At 30.0% G+C, this 21,381-nt stretch overlaps 1 protein-coding gene across 1 annotated transcript in view; it reads left to right on the top strand.

Moving 5' to 3' along the window:
* The window catches only part of LOC118186627 (uncharacterized), a 166,933-nt gene extending 145,798 nt beyond the window's left edge, over positions 1-21,135 (top strand). Inside the window, exons 2-3 of the mRNA XM_085827722.1 lie at positions 9,244-9,546; positions 14,094-21,135. Of these exons, the coding sequence (XP_085683848.1) occupies positions 9,244-9,546; positions 14,094-14,101 (311 nt within the window). The 3' untranslated portion in view covers positions 14,102-21,135. The remainder of the gene's footprint in view (positions 1-9,243; positions 9,547-14,093) is intronic.
* The last annotated feature ends 246 nt before the right edge of the window (positions 21,136-21,381 follow it).

Raw genomic sequence — 21,381 nt, 5'->3', positions numbered from 1 at the left:
AATTCAAATCCTTCTGCTGCATAGAATTTCGTGGTTTTCTCCATGTTCGCAGTGGATACGAGTTAGTCTCCGTTAAAATATACTTTTAATTTAGAAGAATTAAGAAGAAGACATCCCTTCTTAAATAGGTAGCAGTCGCGTGCTTGACCAGAATTTGTCCAATTAATTGCTTTATTTAAGTGATCTAAAGGCAATAAACACTTCATTCCCGTCTAAAATAACCATAAAGTTCGATCTCGGGAACCCGTCAACGAAAGTAAAAATTAAAATTAAAATAAAAAGTCGATTAAGATATAATAACTGGTGATCGATACAGAGATTGTAGAGAAAGCTTTTAAGTGACCGTTCCTTTATTAATAAACCATTAGTAAACTGACTTTCTCAATGTAAATGGATGCCAGTTTAATCGTGATTCTTGAGCAAAGTTAATTCTTTTGACAACAATAAGACACAAAGCCACCGAAGCGGAACGTACAGATGGGCAATTAAGACAAGTCGCTAATTACCCAAACAACTCATTATGCTACAAATTTTAGATATATATATATTTTTTTTTTTTTTTTTTTTTGTCTCTTTCCCCAATCTTTTCTTTTCTCTTTCAGAACGATGAGTATAAGATATCGCAAAAATAGGTCGAGTCAGTTTTCCAAGCGTATCTTCGGGATGCTGGGATACGATACCGAAGCTTTATCTGGAGAAGGGCATTTTTTTCTTTCCCCTTTTCCATACTTCGTCGTCGTCATATAAAATTTGAGCTGAGGCCATATTTCACGTCGGATCAACGCTGGTGATGCGATTTTAATAACGGCATTTGCATGCAAGCTGCTTCACCTCATTTTCTAGCCGAACATGCCTCGTCAGTAGAATGCAAGAGGGCGGGGGGCGGCACGTGTACTTTGGTATGCATAAATAATTCCATTTTAGCAACAAAATTGGAATTGCATCTCTTGTTTTCAAAAATATATTTACAGCTTTAGACTTCAGATTTAGTACGTGCTGTAAAAAAGTCCAGTATGGAAGTAGAATTTTTTCCTTTTTTCCTTACCAGAAGTGTGTTATCGTTTACCAATAAAAAGCAAATCTTGTCTAGGACCACTTTTCAAGCAAAAATGTTGTTGAAAAAAGTAAAAGATATTTAAAGCAAAGCTCCTATTTTTTTATGAAATTAATCATAATTTACTTAACTTAGATTCGTTAAAAAATTTTCTGTTTTAGAGTTTACTAGCAAAAGCAATGACAGTTCAACACAATTTCATTTTTAAAAATTGAAGCATTTAACATTAACTAGTGATTTTGATAAAAATGTTGTTTGAAAAGAAGGAAAAAATTTAAATTGTTTAAAAGCAATTTAAGCAATTTAATCTTGTGAAAACAAATATTTAATATTTCAATCAAATTTAAAATACTGTTGAAAGAGCAAAAAAAATTTAATTAAGTGATTATTTTTTGATTTTATAACCTTATTAAATATTGAATGATTAAAGTAAAAAATCGTTATTCTCTTGATGTTTCATATTTTTCTCTATGTTGTCAACATAAATTTTAATAAGCTGGTTAGTCATACGCCTTAATTTCACTTTTAATTAGTTGTTTGCAAATAAATTTTTATCAATAACTGTCTACTACTGAATACTGATCGTTCGACCTGTAGTTCAAATCCTGGCGAACAGACTGGCTGCATGGAAATTTTCGGGGTATTTAACAAGTGTTACATGAATACGAAGCGGTTTCGAGGAAACGGCCCTCCTCGAAAGCATTTCTCTGTTCAGGCAAATAGCCCTCGTGTGTTTCGTAATAACCCAAATAACCCAGTTCATAAATAATTCGAATTTTCAATTAGGTACGTAAGATAAAATTCTTGTTTCAGTGCAAAATAAATAAATAAATAAATAAATTTGATCATTAGGTGTATTAAATGTCATTAATTTATGCATATTATACGCCTATCATAGCAAATATAACCTAATTAAAGTATTTTATGCAGAAAATAAAATGTACTAATTTAAGCTTACATTTTCCTTTCTATTCGCAGCACACTGGAGACAGAACAGATAAGACCGCTGAATACTGGTAGCTCCACTTGATTAAAAAATTACCTGAAATGGTTTGTTTAGATGGGCATTTTCGTGCATCTGAAATGGGAATAAAAGCCCTCAGATTTTTTTTTCATGAAGTATTCCTCCCATCGGAAGTATTATCGGCATATCCTGAGTTTTGCCATAATCAAAAATTCCAATCTAATCCTCCCTACTATTAAAAGTTGAAGCTATAAACCAGTGCAAAATAAATAATTATGTGTAATATACTGAATTAATTTTTACTGACCCTGACGATTTTGAAAATGAGGGTGTTTAACTTGAATTCAAATTGACTGGACTTCGTAAAGACGGAAGCAAAGTTATCATTGTTTATATTTTGACCTTATTGGGGATACACATCTAAGCAAGCAAAATATAATACAACGGAACTTTAGTTATTTTGATTAGCTGGAAACGGAGTCCATCCGGTTAACAGCAAAATTCGGATAATTAAGTTATCTTTTTTTCTGAAGGCTAAGTACTTATGTACTAATGTAAAGCAGTTGAAAGAATTTACTTTTCGTTTATCGCATTTTATTTTCGCACAGATTACAAAGTTAATGTCAATCTGTGTTTTATTTGACTAGAAAAAGTAAAGAGAGATCCGAATAATATGAGTTCTAGTTAAAAATAAAAGTATAAATCACTCGAATTGTATGCAAAACATTCAGTACTTTCTTTTTAATGCCGATTGGCTTTAGTGGCTTATTATGATACCGGCATCAGATACCAATAATAATGTAAATTACACGTACATGATACAAAGTGCGTGACATACCTGCATGTTATAACATAATCCTATTATGTTATCGTCATTCAATGCTATTATCCGTTCCTATCAGCAACTAATGGCGATAATATTAATAGGAGTTAAACTGTAACTTTTGGTTGATAATTGAAGTTCATAATGATGTAATTCAAATGAATACAACAACAATTTAAAAATTTAATAAGGAAAAATTCACCTCCCTCTAAAATATTGAAATTTTTGTTTCTTTTGGAGATTATGCAAAATTTAATTAAAAATCACTTTTGAAAAATTTATCTAAATATGAACTTTAAGTAAAAAAAATGTCATTAATTTACGCATTTGTTAAATGTCTTAGAAGAGGTTATTTAACTGCAGTTAAAGTTACTGGACAAAGGTATTTGTTTATATATGTCCAGCTGCCGAACTCATGTCACGCAAATGACACTGTTTGTTTCAAATTCAGTTGCTAGGTGTGTCGAAAAAGTGAAAAATACCTTTGTATTTGTAATGCTGCCAACAGGTTTTGAGAACACTGAAATTTAATTAGGGGAGAAGGATTTTTTTTTTGGGGGGGGATATTCTAAGGATGGGGAAGTGTTAGTAGGCGAAAAATTAGGGAAACAAAAACAGATCTTTTAATCTGAAACAAAAGTTTCCAATTAATATTTTTTTCCTTATTATGCATCTCAGTTTGTTTATCATTTAGTTTACAAATTATTTTCATTCATTATTACAAAAGAGAAGTTAATAAATGCCTTATTTACATACTATAATTTGTATACGAAACGCCCGTTAAAAAAAAAAACCAAAAAGTGCAAGCCGAAATAAATTGTAATATTAACAAAAAGCAGCCTCTATTTAGTACTGGTTAAAAATAAAAGTGCCTAAAGAGCTTAGAAAGGTAACTAAATGCAGCAACCTTTCATTTCTTAAAAGAAATTAGCTAAGCTTTATTTCCTAATCATAAATGAACATTCATTAGCACTAAAACAAGCTGAATTTTTTTTTTTTTTTTTTTTTTTTTTACTGAAATGGAATGGTAATTAATATTCAGCTGAAACTAAACCAATTCAGAGCTTTTATCATTAACGCGTTTTACAGAATTTTATTTCGAAAAGTCTTCGCTATTTTTATTGCATTTTGCATTCATATTTCTGTAATTCCTCTCTTATAACTACAATATTAAAATATCTTCATATCTAATATCGAAAGGGCATTATAACGAGCAGTTGCTATTAGATAAATGTCTTACTACATATATGTCGCATTAAGTGAATTTAAGATCGTACAGCATATATATATAATTACAAAACAATTCTTTTGAAAACAAAACACAATCCTACCTAGTATTTTCGCGCATTAAGCTGCAGAAATAATATCATTAAAGACATAAAGAAGTTTAGAACTAATATTTCACAAAGACCAAAAAGTGAAATTCATAATTAATTAATTTCAAATAATCATAGAAATGCAACAAAGAATTTTAAAATGTCAAAACCAAAACATTTCAAACAAGCAAAGTCCCACTTTTTGTTCCTTTTTCATTAAATTTCATAAATTTTTTGAAGTGGGATTTTGCTTGTTTGAAATGTTTTGGTTTTAACATTTTAAAATTCTTTGTTGCATCTATAGCAATAGCTACTTTTTCAGTACTTAAAATGTTTACTTTTGATTTTGGTATTTTTGCGAGTAAGGATTTTTCTTTACAGACTAAAAAATAAAAATACTTAATAAAATTTTTTTCATATAATAATTCATGGCTTTAATTGAATTTTTATTCCTTGGAGATTGTAAACAAAACGTTTTTTAATAATTATTTATTTATATACATACATACATATATATATATGGTCTTTTGCCCGATTATTATATTAAAATGGTCGCATTTATATTTCTATGCGCATAAAGGTGTTAAATGAATTAAAATAACTTACGGATTACAATTTAATGGCTAGCTATCCGAACAAGTTAAGAAATTTGTAACTGATTAATATTTTATCAAGCAATATTTATTTATAATAATTTCATTAAACGTTGTAGTACTCATTTTTCTAGATGGCAGTTTTAAGCACGTTCTAAAATATGAATTTTTATTCGAAAAGCTGTTTTTTGTAATTCTATTAAAATTTATTATTTACCCTGTTTACTCAAAAATAAAACCTTTTATTGCTATAGTTTTCTAAATTTGGTAGAGCCTTACAACTGGATATTTTAATAAATGAAATTGCAGAATAAGTGGAAGGAATTCAATTACCATACATTATAAAATAAGTATCCCGTTTATATAACCCGAGCATATAATTAACTGCGGATATAAAAAGATGTATAATTAGCTCTAATTATAACACCCACATCTAACTGAGAGCTTTCAATTTAGGTCTGTATTCACTGTTCTGGTTACTAGTATGCCTGAAAACAAATAGGTACCAATGTATCATTAATTTTATTTTTATATAGTAATAAAATACTATATTTAATTACTTATCTGACTTTCATTAGTCAGAAATGCATGAATTCTAAAAAGAACTATGCTTTCAACAAATATTCACTTACATTTTTAGTTCTAAAAATTTATCCTGCACTGGGGAATCTCATATTCGAAAGTTTGATGGAGTCTTAGATTCGAGTCAATACATATAAATATATGCATAATAAAAGTATATAACGAAGTGTTCTAAATAATATGCAATTGCTTTTGGTAAATAAATAAGCACTTACGTCTGGCAAAGAAGCAAATCTCCAGTATTTATTAACATCATCTGCCTACGCACTTTTCTATCCGTACAATCAGGTTCAAACATCATGCAAAAGTTATTTAGTGGTTTATTTGAAATATTATGGTTTGAAAATTCTTTATAAAAAATTATCATAATTAACAATGAAGATAACTTAAGACCAAACAATTTTTGCAGAAAGTACAAGCATCTCTGAGTAAACGTTTTTTTAAGTAAATAGTTTCATCATTCACACAACAGATGGCGCCACTAACTCTAAGTTATGAATCATTCGTCGGTTACCCTATAAATTATACTAATTATAAAGCTGTTCTTGTTAGATACAATTAGATTTTATATTAGAAAAAATAAATAACTGTAAAAATTGCGCTATAGTACAACTCATTAAATGATTAAGTAATTTAATTACACTGTAGGAATTCTTTAAACTTTTAGTTTTAGGTAATATTACAATATTAATTTTATTCTTATGTTTCCTTTTATGTAATATTAAACTAGGCGGACTATACATTAAATTAAATTTCACCTTACGATGTTCGCTTCAAATTAGGCAGGCTAAGAATTCCAGTTTTCTAGTGATGCAGTATTTTATCATAAATGTGTTATTATAAAGAATACAATTTTTAGAATGAGAAGAAATTTCATGAGAAAAAAAGAAAGCCTTTTTCAAATTAAAATTTAACGGAAACAATTTCATTTACACCCGTATTACACAGATTCGAATATTATTTCCTTATATAAGTTACGACATTTACATCTACCTATGAAATTTGTTTTAATTGTACAAAGATGTTTGTATTTTTTCCCTTGCAATAATAATTTATAACTGCATTTTTATATTATATTTTAAGTATAATTTATGGGAAAATTATTAGCACATATTCAGAAAATTGGTAATCTGTATTTTCTCCTGATTTGTGTTATTATAATAACTTTTAGAGATCTCCTGTAAATAAATGTTAAATAAGTATATATAAGTTTTTTTATATATATTTCTGATTTAATTAAGAAGTTGAATATTTTGTCAGCGATTATAATAAATTATGCAAGTCAGTACCACCCATTTTGCTTGTGTAAGCCCACATTTCTCAAAACTCATTCAAACACAAATATTTATATTTAAAAAAATCAACTAGACTTTGTTTTTTACAGTGCTTTCAAGTTATCGTGGCAATACCTGCGTTGAGGGAGGCGTGTATTTTGTTACGTTTTGAATTGGGCGGGTTAATTCTATTGGTTGCTAGCAAGAATTATCATACAATGCGCAATTACTGGTATTAGGTATCTTTATTTATAATACATACAAATCTTTAATATTTTGTGGTAATTAAGAATGCACCCGTTTTCAACACTTAAATAAATGAATGCGTTTCATTTGAGTTTTTTTTTTTTTTTTTAATAATGTGAAGGAAGCAAAAAAGCAGAAAATTTGATTTTTAATAAGTAATTTTTCATAAGTAAACAGATTTCAGTCAAAAACATTTGACTTTATTTGCCGAAATATTGTCAAAACATATCCAAGAATCTGAAGACTAATAAATTGTCCAAATTAAAGTTATTTTGATTTATTTCTGATGGTACTGGTAATTTTTAAATGATAAATTATATCAGCATATGTAAATCTAGACAGATACTCAACAATAAACAATTTTCGCCCCCCCCTTTTTTTTTCCTTCCTGGTTTATGTAGTATATGCTTTCTTTGGTTTTTGTTATAATATCGAAAACACATGCTTAATATTCGTTGCGATAAAGTTCAGAAGCAATTTTGACCAAAAAAATCGCAATGTAATTTTAAGAATTATGTTTCCTAACTCTAAAATACGGCCCTTGAGCGGCTGAGCGGTAAAGTCGCTGAACACTGGTCGTTCCGACCTGGGTACGATTCCAGGCGAACGGGCTGGCTGCATGGGCGTTTTCGTAGTTTTCCGCGTCTGTAACATGTATCCGAGCCGGTTTTCTTTAGAAAGTCTGCCACGAAGGCCTCCCTCTCTTAGGCACATGGTCCTAGTGTGTTTTGCCGTAATCTCATTAAACCAAAGTCTAAAATGCTCATTACTCAAAGTATCAGATTGTGTTCTACGCTTTGCCTAAACATCACTGTTACCATGTGGCCGTGTTTTATGCTTCATTAAGTATAGTTCGCAGATTCTGGTTTATCAATACATGATTCTGGGTTATTCTTCCATGAAACATGGTAACAATTCCAAGGTTAATAAGCAGTAACTAATCATTGCAGGGTAACCTTGAGCTCCAAATTTCCCGCGTGCTTCTGGCAGAAATCTTCAAGTTCCTTTTTTTTTTTTTTTTTTTTTTTTTTTTTTTTTTTGGCTAGTGAACAAAATAGTCTGCAAAACTTTAGGAGTGTACATTTTCTATTAATCTCAGTAACGCTACCTCGCTAGCTAGTGACAATGCTTACCAATACGCCTCAGTTTAAATTCTCTGAGATAACTTCTTCTTGAAGAAAGAAATTTAAATAGAATTTTATTGCTTGATTTTATCCACGCACTTGGTGTGGTTTTAAAGATCAAAATATGAGAAACAACAAAGATTTCTTCTCATAGTTAACTAATTTCTGTCATTTTTTTGCAAAAGAAAATGCAATTATTCTTAAGCATTCTTTTACTGAATACATGTGGACTATTCTCTAAAGCGAAACCTCACCATAAAAAGCATCTTTTGAAATTATTTCAAATTCAGAAAACTTAAAGATATGAAGGAGTGTTCAAACCAACAAGTGGCTTCTGCCAAGACATATAGAAGCTGACAAACATAATAAAATATGTATAACATTAAAATGAATAAAATTGTTGCCTCCATAAAAAATGTCGTTTTAAACGGCCGTACACATGCAACTTAATGCATTCTTCGGCAACGACCCACAGACCTACAGACAAACCTCCACAGACCCAGTACCCACAGACATTTACTTATCTCATCGGCTGAGAACATTACCAAGGCGCACCACAAGAGGGGGGTTGATTTTGCACCCAAGAGAGAAATTCCATCTCAATTTTGATGGAGAGCTTACCGAGAGACGGGTACAAGAATCTCCCACAAGTCTTCCACTAACACCAAACCTTTTAAGAGGACTTTCGGCTCGCCGTACATTCTGAGGACCTCCATGCCGCACAGACACAATTTATTTGAAATATCTGTGCCTTCTTGGGGGTTCGAACTTGAACCCAAAGATACAGCAGTCAGGAGCAATAACCATTACACCGACCAGGATGGCAAAAAAAGAAAATTTAAATACATCAATAAATTTTATAATATTTTCATGTCGTTTCCTGTAAACATATATGATGTACTAATTCAGAAGTCAAACAACAAAAATCAGCGTTATATTTTCAAATTTTCATAGGACTAGTTTCGATGGTTTTACCGAACCACCATCCTCAGCTGTAAAAGCGCAAAAATATAACGCTGTTTTTTTTTTTTTTTTTTTTTTTTTTTTTTTGACTTCTGAATTAGTATTCGTTCGGCGTGTTATTGTGTCTTAATAAATGATGTAATCAATATAACTTTTTTGGAGGAGGGCAGGACTTTATGATTTAAAAAATTAGTATCGGATATTCAAATTTGAAAATGCTTTCTGTTTCTGTTTTCTGTTCTTTTAAGTATTATTCGATGCTTTGTTAGTTCCTTTTGTTATGATATTCATTTTTTTCTTGCAGATGGTGTAAATGCTATGGGCGAAACGAAACGCCAGAGGACGTCCTACACCCGGTACCAGACCCTGGAGCTGGAGAAAGAATTCCATTTCAACCGGTACCTGACACGACGGCGGAGGATCGAAATCGCGCATGCCCTATGTCTCTCAGAGAGGCAGATCAAGATCTGGTTCCAGAACCGACGCATGAAGTGGAAGAAAGAACACAAGTTGGCCTCTACAATGCCGCCACAGATCCCTCAAGTGATGGCCGATCACCACCCTCACCACCACCATCCGCATCACCACCACGCTCACCACTTACACGGTGAGTCGAGACTCTGACCCTGGCCTCAATAAGCACTTCTCAAACTGGACATTCCGTAATACTCTCGAGAAGTGACACTTAGTGTAAATTAAATTATTGTAACAATACACGAAAACAGTGAAATAATTCTCATGAAAAAATACATAAGTAAAATGACATAGCCAATTTAACTGCTTTAGTGACTGCAGAAATGGCTAACAGACAAGATAATAATATAAACAGAACGAGGCTGATGCTTACATGGAACACTATTCAATCGATACATGAAGTTGTTCAGAATATATTTCTATGGTATTTAAATCGAAAATTTGGATTGCTAAACAGCTCATATTTAATGTATATTTATTTACGTAATTTATACCTTTGTTAAAGTTAAATATTGCCAGTGTAAGCATACAATATACTGTACATTAAAGAAATGTCAGTTATATCTACATCTTAAATTTCTAGGGAATTGTATTTGTTTAAGAAAAATTAGACCAAAGTTTATTTTATTTCAAAATACCTGTTTTACCTAAAAGTCTTAATCTGAAATCGAGTTTTGAAAATATCATTGATATTTTGACTGTAATGCCCTACAACAAGCTTAATTGGTTATTAATTTTCTTTCCTGTATAGCTATTTTCCTTCCATTATGTACTACATGAATACATTGTAGTTATTTATTAAGAGTTACTATTTCCACCACAATACGCTTTTGCATCCATTGACCAGTCACATGAAAGCAGCAACCAGATTGCTTTTATTTTCCTGTAATATGTTAGTCTCAGTAATAATTACCATTCCCGTATGAAATATAATAAACAGTATTAATAATGTTTATTTAATTCATGTTTCTATGTTATGATCCTTCATATATTGAATGTACAAAGATATTTTTTGTATTCTTTAATATCTATTAACACATGAGCAGTAATTTAAGCTTGATATGAGAAACGCATGCTCAGTACTCTCTTTGCATGACTGTTGATGTCAAAACTGATTCCATTATTCTCAATAAAAATCTAATCCATAACGCAGGATAAAGTTCAAATGAAAAATAATAATCTTCTTGCTAAATTAATTCTTTAATGTGCATAAAAAAGTAATGTGAACTATCAACATTGAATCTCTGTATTTGCGCAGATATTTTAGTTAGAAAGTTGTTAATTTTAAGAATAATTTGTTACGAAAATATTGCAAAAGACTGACTGCGCTTTTTATTAACTAATAACAAATCGTCCAAATTCCATATATTTTTAGTGATTCTTCCTCTCTATATGAGGAGCTATTCAATCATTTTTTCCTTTACAAAAGATGCGTCTGCGTCATCGTTGAACTCATTAATCTCTGCAGAGGTCACCTTGATCGATATAATTATTAGCGGCTACTATATCGTTTGGTTTAAATGCTTAAATTTCAGTATACAGCATCAACAAAAGTTTTTAATAAGTTCCCGACACCGCTCTTCTGGGGTTCCAAAGAGTTCTCGCGTTGTATAATTGCGGATTCCGGAAGATACCCGAATAGTCCTTAGTAAGCCGCCCGGGGTGTCCGGACCCTCTCTCACCTGTCACCTGCCCCGCTGGATTTTCCCATCAAAACAAGAGCAGAACTGGACAAGCTCGTATTGTCATTTATAAAATGTTCAAGACAAGGGGAAATGTTACACCAACTAACCATCAGCTCTAGCCTCTTATGGAGCGTTCACACGAGAGCTTTGTGCGGCGCAACTGATATAAGCCAAACTTTGTTGCTAGGCAACAAGACTTTGCTATGTCAAGGACACTGGCATTGAGATTTTGTTTAAATATTCTAATTGTTGAATTTATGCCAACCTCATATACGGACCGATCAACCTCAGCGCCGCAAACGCAGCTGACCGGGATTTCGCTCAGACGGCTGCACTTTCAACCATATACAGCCTAACCTTCCTTAATTTGTTTAAACTTTGCTTCACAAATATAAACAGAACTAATCACTTTTATGCCTTAGGTGTCCGATAAAGAAAATCGTTAGACCAGGGTGTGAACGCTCCTAAGTCCCGATAAAACGTTTGGAGCTGATGTGGCTCGAGTTCAGATCGGGAGGATTAGTAACAGCATATTTGTAGAACAATTCGCATGCAATCTTAATGGTCTCCCATTGAGTGGTTTGAGTTCATTTCTAATTTTTTCCCTATTTAAATATAAAGTTTATGCTTCCATATCCATGTATACGCATTACCTTTGTTTTCGTAAATATTGCGAAGACGTCAGGGCGAAAAGTTGGATAGTTTCCACCCATCTTTTTTTTTTTTTTTTTCCGAAACTCATTTACAGTACATTGTTTTCATTTTGTCCATTATTTATGACCATAATGAAGAAAGCAATAGATGAAATGATTGTTTGAAGCTTTTATAGGAAAAGAATACCTCTACCAACATATGGAATTTGGATAATCTACGTAAGTTATTAAGAGGTTGATTTTGGCGTCAATTTCGGTATAAGGTTTATTAAATAAAAAATATTTAATTTTCAAAAATATTTAATTTATTTATTTAATTTTAGTGATGCATTTTAAACAACGATGACATTTGAATTTTCAAGATAAAGTAACTTATTTTCATAACTTACTTTTAAAGAAAATTTTAGGAATAATCATTACAAAAACTCAGAAAAAAATCTAAATTGTAAGCTCAAATTTGTTTAATTAATAAAGTGAATTCTGAATAATTTTTATTAATTCCGCAATAATCCGATATTTTGATTTGAGATTTGAAACTTAATTATTAAATGTAAAGTTATTTTAAGAGAAAGATTGCATTATCTAAATAAAACACAAGAAGTTGATTAGCAATAAATTTCGGTGGTGTGGTGGTGTGGTGTATTTAATTATGGCAAAGCACACTAGGGCTATCTGCCTAAGGGGAGGGATGCCTTCGTGGAGGACTTTCTAAGGGAAACTGGCTCGTATACACGTTACACATGGGGAAAACCACGAAACACCCATGCAGCCAGCCCGTTCGCGGGATTCGAACCTCGGACCGAACTATTAGTGTTCAGCGACTTAACCGCTCGGCCGCTGCAAGAAATTTCGGAAATAAATACAGAAATGCAATTTTTCAATAGCCCTGTCGAAGGACATTGGAGCAAAACATCATGGGAATAGGGCTGGGCGATTATAAAGAAAGGTCAGTCTTGACAAAAATAAATACAAAAACTTATGGAAATAACATATCTCAGACATTTGAGCCATTAAAAATTAATTTATTTTTTAAATAAAATAAAATAAAACATTTTTAAATCAGGAAAACAATCTGGAAGCTTTCAGATTTTATATTACGCCCAAAGGGGCGTTTTTGAACTTTTGTGTGATATCTTTAGTTATTAAATATCATTTTCTTCGCTCTTAAACCACATAAAATTCAATTCAACAGCAGTATCCCAAAATAAAAACAGCATATCTTTAGACTTTCCTATAGACAGTCTCGCACGCTAGAGATAAAAAAAAAAAAAAAAAAAAAAATGTCGTACAGTGTTGCTATTGCTCGCTCTGAAATCGTAAAGTTTGTTAACTAAAATTCGTTGAAGTTTTACAAAATCTGAAATAGATAATAAACCAAATTCGAAATCAAAATTCAAAATTCATGCTTCCAGGTGCCTATGTTCCGGTGGAGGATTACGTTATTCAAAAACTTGATGGCTCTAGGTATCGTCGTTTTGCGACGGTGCGAGAAACATACATACATTCATACAGATTCTTCATTATTTAATTTCTTTAAATATAATGGAGATAATATTTGTTGGCAACAATTTCTAAACTGGTTCTCCGTTTAAAATGAAACGCCGCAAAATAGCCTTTTGAGACTAATAGCCTTTCTGGGCTACCGCCCCTTCGGGCTAAAAAAGTATTTTAAACAAAATTTAAATTATTTTAATAAAATAACTCTAATTTTCTAATAAGTATCCTATTTTTATTATGATTGAATATACGCAGTTTCTCTAATTGAAGTTAAAATTAATCGTGCAAGAATACTGGAGTTTTTAATTAAAATCTAACAAAATAAAAACAAAAATTTACAATCTACACTATATTAGTTTAAAATTTTACGCAGAAGCTTTGTATAGTTGAAGGATTTTTCATTAATGTTAAGCATTTTCAGTTAAGTTTTATTATCATTCCTGATAAATGTTAACTCCTCGGGATTTCTGGTAAAAGAAAAAATGCTGTGCAAAATATGGTTTCCAACTACTGTTATTTTAAACTCATTGCAAAACAATAGAAAAGTTCATTAAATCATAGCATATTAATTGTATTATATAAAAATATAAGTCATTTTCAAAATTATACGCAAAGTGCTTTCAAGTTGTTTTGTTTTATAATCGTTAATTTAATATAATTTGAGTTTATGATTTTTATAAGAATTGTGGTTTTCTTTCGTTGCGTAAATTCGAAATTCCATACCTAACTAAATTGTACTATTTGAGATGTTTTTAAGTTTAATGCATGTCTTTTCATGTATGTTTTTTAATATTGTTTTATTACGTTTTGTTTCTACATTTGTTTTTTATTTTCTTATTCTTTAGTGTGTTAAAGGCGAAGAGGAAGGAGAGGAGATCTTAGTAGGCGTTTCTGTTGCTTTAGTTGAGACACGGGACCCATACTAAAGAACAATTGTGTCCTGTCTTTCACTTGGTTGGTGCGTTTTGATCCCTTACTACACATTCAAGCATGCTCCTTGTTTCCCCCCCCGAGTGTCCGTACCTACAAATAGAAAAAGGTTTCTCAGGGCATTCCTAAAAGACTCTATGGACTTTGTAATTATCTGTATTTATAAAATAATTGATGCAAGAACCTTTTTGAACCAGAGTTTATCAAAGTAATATTGGAATATGAAGAAATACGTACATATGAGCAATAAAACTTCGATAACATTTCGCAAGAGTTTATGAATATTCAAAACAAATTTAGAATATTCAATATTGAAAATTTGAGTATGTTTTTTTTTATTTGCGAATATTCAAGTTTCAAATTTGATATTTTAATTTACGAATATTCATTTTTCAAATTTGAGTATGATATTTTAAACTGAATATGTGCAGAGGATTGTTTCAAAAAAAGAAGAAAAATTATCGGTATCAAGAATAAACGTAAAAATCTTTCCTTTTCAGAAAACCTTTCTTCTTTTAATCTAAAAGAAAACGGAATTATTTTTATTAACTGAAGACAGTCTAAGGTACTTCTAGAATAATAATATATTTTAATTCACTAAACACATTACTAACTAGTTGTATGCACAAGAAAAGAAGTTACCAATTACATATTTAGTTCATGCGTTTACTACTAGTCCAAAGTTCTGGTTTCGAAGCGATGCGCATGCGCGAATCGCGTGATGTGGATCGGTTGGCAAGCTTTTCAACAAGCCTATTCTCAAATGAATATAATAACAATTAAAATGTTTCCACCATATAAAATTTTTAAGACATTGTTGGCTCCTAATCAGGCAATTTCGAATTTTCAAAATTTGTCGAGTATAGCATAGCTTTATACATAAAATAACCTTGCATTTTTTGAAGATATCTTGCAAAGGAAAAGATCTTTCTCTTCCTATATATATAAAGCGATTTTATGTGATTTAAAGTTCGGCAAAAAAGCAACTTTACATTTATAAAATCTACTCAAATTTAAGATTACTTTTATTCTAAAAGATGATTAAATAATAAGTTTCATAACGTGAAAAAACTAATAAGTAAATGTTATAACACCTTATTACTTTTTTAAATATCAAACCGTTGTGCGCTTTTGTGGTCAGGAAGTGGTATGGTTTCTAAAGAGGCGAAAGGCATTTTAATGTAAACAAACATCATCTTAAAGTTATTTTTTTCACCCAAAGAAAGGAAAAATAATGAATATTAAATGTTTTTTTTACAGGAAGCATCAGTATTCCCTAATAGAATTTTATACGAAATTATATACTCGAAAACATTATTTAACTTTCGTAATATTTCTGATAGCACTTGTTTTAAAAGGTTCTTGCTTATTCTAAAGGACTATTGTTATCAAGATGCCTGTACAACAATAATATTTTATGCAATAGTATTAGTAACGATCATCAAAAATTGAAAGCATATTTCTATGTCATTGTTCAAGATATGCGTATGGAAATCCTTCTTCTGGTTATGCAACCAGATGTTTGATTGTTCATTATCCACCTATGTAAATTATTTGCAATGTAGGAAGCCTAGCCTTTCGTATTATAAGCATTTGGTAATGATATCAAGTTGAACAGTCTCGTGAAGTTCATACGGCAATGACTTCATCTTGTTAATAAATGACTTGTATTTTAACAAAAATTCTTGCAAAAAGAAAAAAAAAAAGACCTTTGATCTTGGAAAAAGCATCATTTATTCATTGTGATTCACCACTAAATGAAAACAAGAAAAACTGTCTAGTTTCTCAATGCCTGTTGTGTTTGCAATTTTCAGTGAATTATTATTGTCATGTATAAAGAAAACTTTCGGGTCTAAGGATGTATAAATGTATTCCTATTTGTGTAGAAACAAAACTACGTAGTGTGGAAAACTTTGTACAAGAGTTATTTAAGAACTGTGTGGAAGATCATCTTCCAGACAGTCCCGTTTATTTCACTGTATGCATTACTGGTGTTCATGTCAAATGTTCTATTGTTTGATGTACCAAACCATATGCGATTAGTCCTGGTGAATTTTCAACAGTGATATACCATGCTCAGAGACTGAGGGGTATTTATAACTGTACAGTGTGTTGTATAAGCCAAAGTTGTATACTTGTACGTATTGTGCACGTCCGTCTGTCAAACTTTCTATTGTAGATTCGATTCCGTGCTATGTTTGATCTGCAATGACTGTAAATGGTTAAGAATGTTTTCTTTGATTATGTACGAGCCTTCAATGTTATAAGTGCACTGCATGCAAGGAACTGTGAAAAAATGATCAGAATTCAGTGTGAACCACATTAATAGTAACAGAAAATTTTAATCAGTAAAATGTAATAAAACTCCGGAAAGTACCAATTCAAATTCGTAAATCGCAAATTTCAATAATAAGCTAATTTAAAATTTTTTTACGAATTTTGTAAAATTATAAACGCTTCTTAGAATTATACCTAATTTTTTAAATAAATTTCCAATATGTTTTCCTAAAAAAAATTTTAGATATGGAAATTTAGCTGGAAATCATTAACTGACGTAATTATTTATGAAACCAAAATAAATTCCGCATAATAAAAGTGCTTTAATTTCAAAGAAATGCAATCAATTTAATACATCCGATAGTGAAATATAGATTGAAAATTTTAAGTTAATATCTATCATTACAGACACATGCATCAAAATACATTTTGCTGTGTTTAAAGGTACATTTTATCAAAAAACGAGTTTAAAATCTCTACGTTCATATAATAAACACATTTTTGTTCGCTTAAATGTGCATTTTATCAAAAACTTGAGCTTGAAATCTCTACATTTATATGATAAAACATTTCCTTTGATTAAATTTAATTTTCGTAAGATTGCATTCATATTTTTTAATTTTAGATTTTCTTCAAAACGATTGTATTATGCTTTTACTCTGATTCCAAATCTAACGTTTAATTAAATTAATCAAAATATATGATCGGATCCAAGCATAATTAAACAATTATAGATATTTCTTTTAATAGTGAATTAATATTGCTTAGTATAAGCTGTAAACATTCACTTGATTTCATAAAAAATTAATATGTTTTTGAAAATTCTTTTGAAATTACTGAATGAGAAAGTAAGGAATTACGAAACATTTGCTGAAATTGGACAAATGCCTTTGATGCAAATATTTTTAATAGAGTTTCTTCTAAAATATTAATCTGGATTTTTCCTGCATGAGGCAATGTGCCTGATAATTTAACATTTATGTAGCTCAAATTTATTTCTTACTTAAACATTACTTCAGAAAATTTCAAAAAATTTTGAATTTATGCTATTAATTTAATGTAATTTCCATAACTTGATAAATCTAACATTAAGAGTTCTATAATGATTTGATCTGTAAATGAGCATAATTGTATGTACTTTTCACAAAGCCATACTAGGTTACTTACAAGTTTATGTAATTATTATGGAAACTGAATATTTACAAAAGACAAAAAATTCTCTTTTATATTTTGCATTAAGAAGGATCGAAGCTACAAGATATCGTAAAGTAATAACCACAATAAAAGAAACTTGATTTAGTTTCATCTGGTATAAATCAAAAACAAATCATCGATATCATAAAATTTGCAAGTATATTAAATTGGTACCGTAAATTATGGTCAGTAACATGTTGTATTTATGTACTTTCTGTAGTTTTTTGTGACATGAAAATTTATGAAGAATTAAGAATATGCTAAAATATTCACCCATATTTATGTTAATGGACTTATTCTAAAAATTATTTTAAGATAAAAAAGCTGCCTGTGAAGAACAAAACTAAACATATCGCTTTTCTTGTTTTATTGATTGTTGAAATGTTTATTGTTGTGAATTGTAAATATTCACCGATCGCGGTAGAGACAGAGAAGAAGAACAACCTGTTGAATGCAATTTTTATTGTTCTACTTCGTTGCACTACATATTACAACAATTTTATTTTTTATATTTACGACGTTAAACCAATGATGCTAAGTGAGCGGATTTTTTTACCTCATTGCACTTACTTTTTGTTTTAATATTTCACTTGTATATTGATGAAATATTTCTACTTTTTCAATTTTAGGTACGCTTTAACTGTATAAAAGCATTACAATAAGTAGTAAGAAATTTGTAGATATCATTACTGAAACTCATCATGAAATCATAATTAGAATTTTGTTGTTGAACAAAACTGGATGGAGTAAAACAAATTCTACTGTAAAATGTACTGTGAAATGCATTTTATTTCATCACTAAAGGTTACGTTATATTACATAGCTGTTCAGCAAATTTTTGCTTGACATCATTTTTATACGATATCAGACAACGTGGTATATGTATTTCAGAGCTTCTGTGAGTAACTGTAGGGCGAGTGTAGCGCAATTAAAGAGTTCTAGCATATAATTAGAGAAAACATTTTGTTCTAAATGAAATCAAATGTGCAATACTGAATACCGGTTGGATTTTTGTAAATACATTTTTAAAGCAAGCTTCTTTAACTTGCATGTGATTTGAATTTTTTCTACCGGTGTCAAAATAGTGAAAGGTCTGTAGTGAACACTGATGTCTCAGTTTAGCGATAATACATTTTATTTGGCAAGAAAGTTTCAAATGCTTTTATAGTCAATATAACAATTCAATAAATTTTGGAGAGGAACATCAAAACTTAATGAGCTTCATTTGTGTTATAAAAGCAAAATTTGAGAATGTTGTTGCTATTATTGTTGCATTGATAACTTATGTGAATTTCGTAGTTCTGTTAAATAGGCAAACAACTTACGAAAGAGTTGTATTTTTATATGACGAAGATCTAATTTATATGACAGCAGTTTCGGTTTTACATTTGGTATTACAGCCAAAAGTTAATTAGTTAAAAAAAGTTAATGACTTTTCCCTGCATTAACTGTCAGATCTCATTATGCTGTATAATTACAAGTGTATTCTTTTCAAAAAAGTTCTCTGTATGTCAAAGGCGTCCAAAATTAGTATTTACTATTAACGATACAAATCAGCTTAAAAAATGCAATATAGATAATTTCAGTACATCTGCAATTAAAAAATTGTTTATTGTAGTAAAATCATGCATATTTTATTTAACATAAACAGAAGAAAGTATGTGTGTGTTAAAGAATTTCGTTAAATACAAAATTCAGAATAAAAATAAAGTATATTAAAGTTTTAAGTCAAAATTATCAAACGCAAACATCAAATAACAAAGGTATTAATAGTTGGATAATTTTTGATAAATATGCGTAGTATTTATCCGAACTTTCATAAATAATTTGTCCAGCAGTTTCTTTTAATATCCTTTAAAAAATTTTAACTTTAATGCTGCTTTTTTATAATCTACTTATGGTATAACAATTATGAAAACGGTAAAACTTAAAACCAAATTGCATAAAATTAAATTAGGCACTTAAATTTTATTTTCTCTTAATATGCATTCTGAAAAACAGCCTAGAAGAAAAACTGTTGATAAAAAAATTCTTATATGTTGTAATAAAGATAATAATTATTATTTTTAATCTTTGTTAATACTGCTAACATAAGAAAACAATAAGAAAGAAAAAGAGATTGAACAAGCTGAATAATAAGCTAAATAATTTTAAATGCATACATTAAGTTAAATATTTTACAAATGAAATAATTGAAATTCTTTAGTTTAAAATAATAAAATAATTTAAATGCATTGCTATAAGCTAAATAATTTAAATGCATAGGTTTAAAACTTAAGTCTCATTCATCACCACGAAGGAAACCAGGAATAAAAAATGTGCGTAATGAGATTCGACAGTATTTTGCCATTTTTATTAGGTTAATGGTTGTTTTAATTTAAAAGAACTGTTTAAATCTAATCCCAGTAGCTTATTTTAAACAAATATTTAAAAAATATATAATTAAAAGAAGGAAGATATTTTAATCTATTACAAATTAGGAGTAATTAGCATGCTTTTATTGCAAATAATGTTTAAAAATTTATTTTAAATGTAGCACCCTATAGAGAAATTTGCAGCTATTATTTCAAGCAATTAAAGAGCTCGAAAGAATTTTATTCTTGTATTACCTTTGACCTACTTTAAGATCATTAATTATAATTTATTGTAATTGGTGCAATTATTGTCACATTAACTATGCAGGTATTAGTAACCACATATTTTTAAAAATATGAACCTACATTGAACGTTAACTTGACAGTTTCGTATTCTTATGAGCAATTTAATTTATAACTTTGAAAAGAATCTTTATTTTATTTACTTTTACGAATATATTGTTTTTAATTTCTTTAAATCCACACTGATGCATTGATAAAAATCCTTTTTCTATGGATAAAAATTGCATTTGAAGTGTATTTTTAAGACCTTCTTACATTTCCATCTGAAGAACCATTTTACACAAAATTAGAAATTATGCAGAACATTTTGCCTTAAGTATTATTGAGAACAAAAAATTTCATATCATGTTGCCTTTTTATGTAGATGATGAACACATTAACCAAGTACAAACACTTTTTATTCGATAAAGTTTCAGCATCTTTCATGGCAACATCAAATGGTTAGACTTCTTAAAACATTTCTTATGTGATTAATTTTTAAGGTCTGACTGCAGCTTTGGTTAGCTAAGCCAAAGCCAAACACAAGGTGAAAGACTTGTCCTGTGTCAAGTGACGGACTGCAACCTCGCTCTGTGGAATTTCTTTGAGATGTAGTACTTATGTGGGTGAGTGGGTGAAAGCCTGCTCCCGTCTTAGTGTTTTGTCTTGTAGTTGTTAGTGTTACTTAGTCTCCCGTTCTGTGAGGTGGATCTTACCTTATGTGTACATAATGTAAATCTGTTCTTGCTTTGTTTTGAAGGGACATCTCTATCGAGTCCCTGTAGCTTCGTGGACCTTATGTAACATTCTCTAGAAATTTGGTGGTGACAATAAAGTAGAAAAGATTGAATGAATGCCTCCTGTATTATTTACACTATTCATATTTTTCACGACATGTCTTATATTAACTCACACAGCTTGTTCTCAAACCACACAACTGTATTATTTTAAGTTATAATTAATATTTTCAAAATCTTTATGACAATTATTTTTTCAATAAATCAACTCAAAGCACTAATGCGACAGACATTCAAATATAAAGAGGAATTTTCACACTCCGTTCTCGTAAAGAGTTTCATATAATCATAACTATTAG

This window comes from Stegodyphus dumicola, chromosome 12 (assembly GCF_044657685.1).
Source record: "Stegodyphus dumicola isolate Sdum_Otavi_A_Nest chromosome 12, ASM4465768v1".
In the NCBI taxonomy this organism is placed as follows: Eukaryota; Metazoa; Arthropoda; class Arachnida; order Araneae; family Eresidae; genus Stegodyphus; species Stegodyphus dumicola.
Note: the sequence above shows the minus strand (reverse complement) of the source record. Positions and strands in the feature narration are given on the sequence as shown.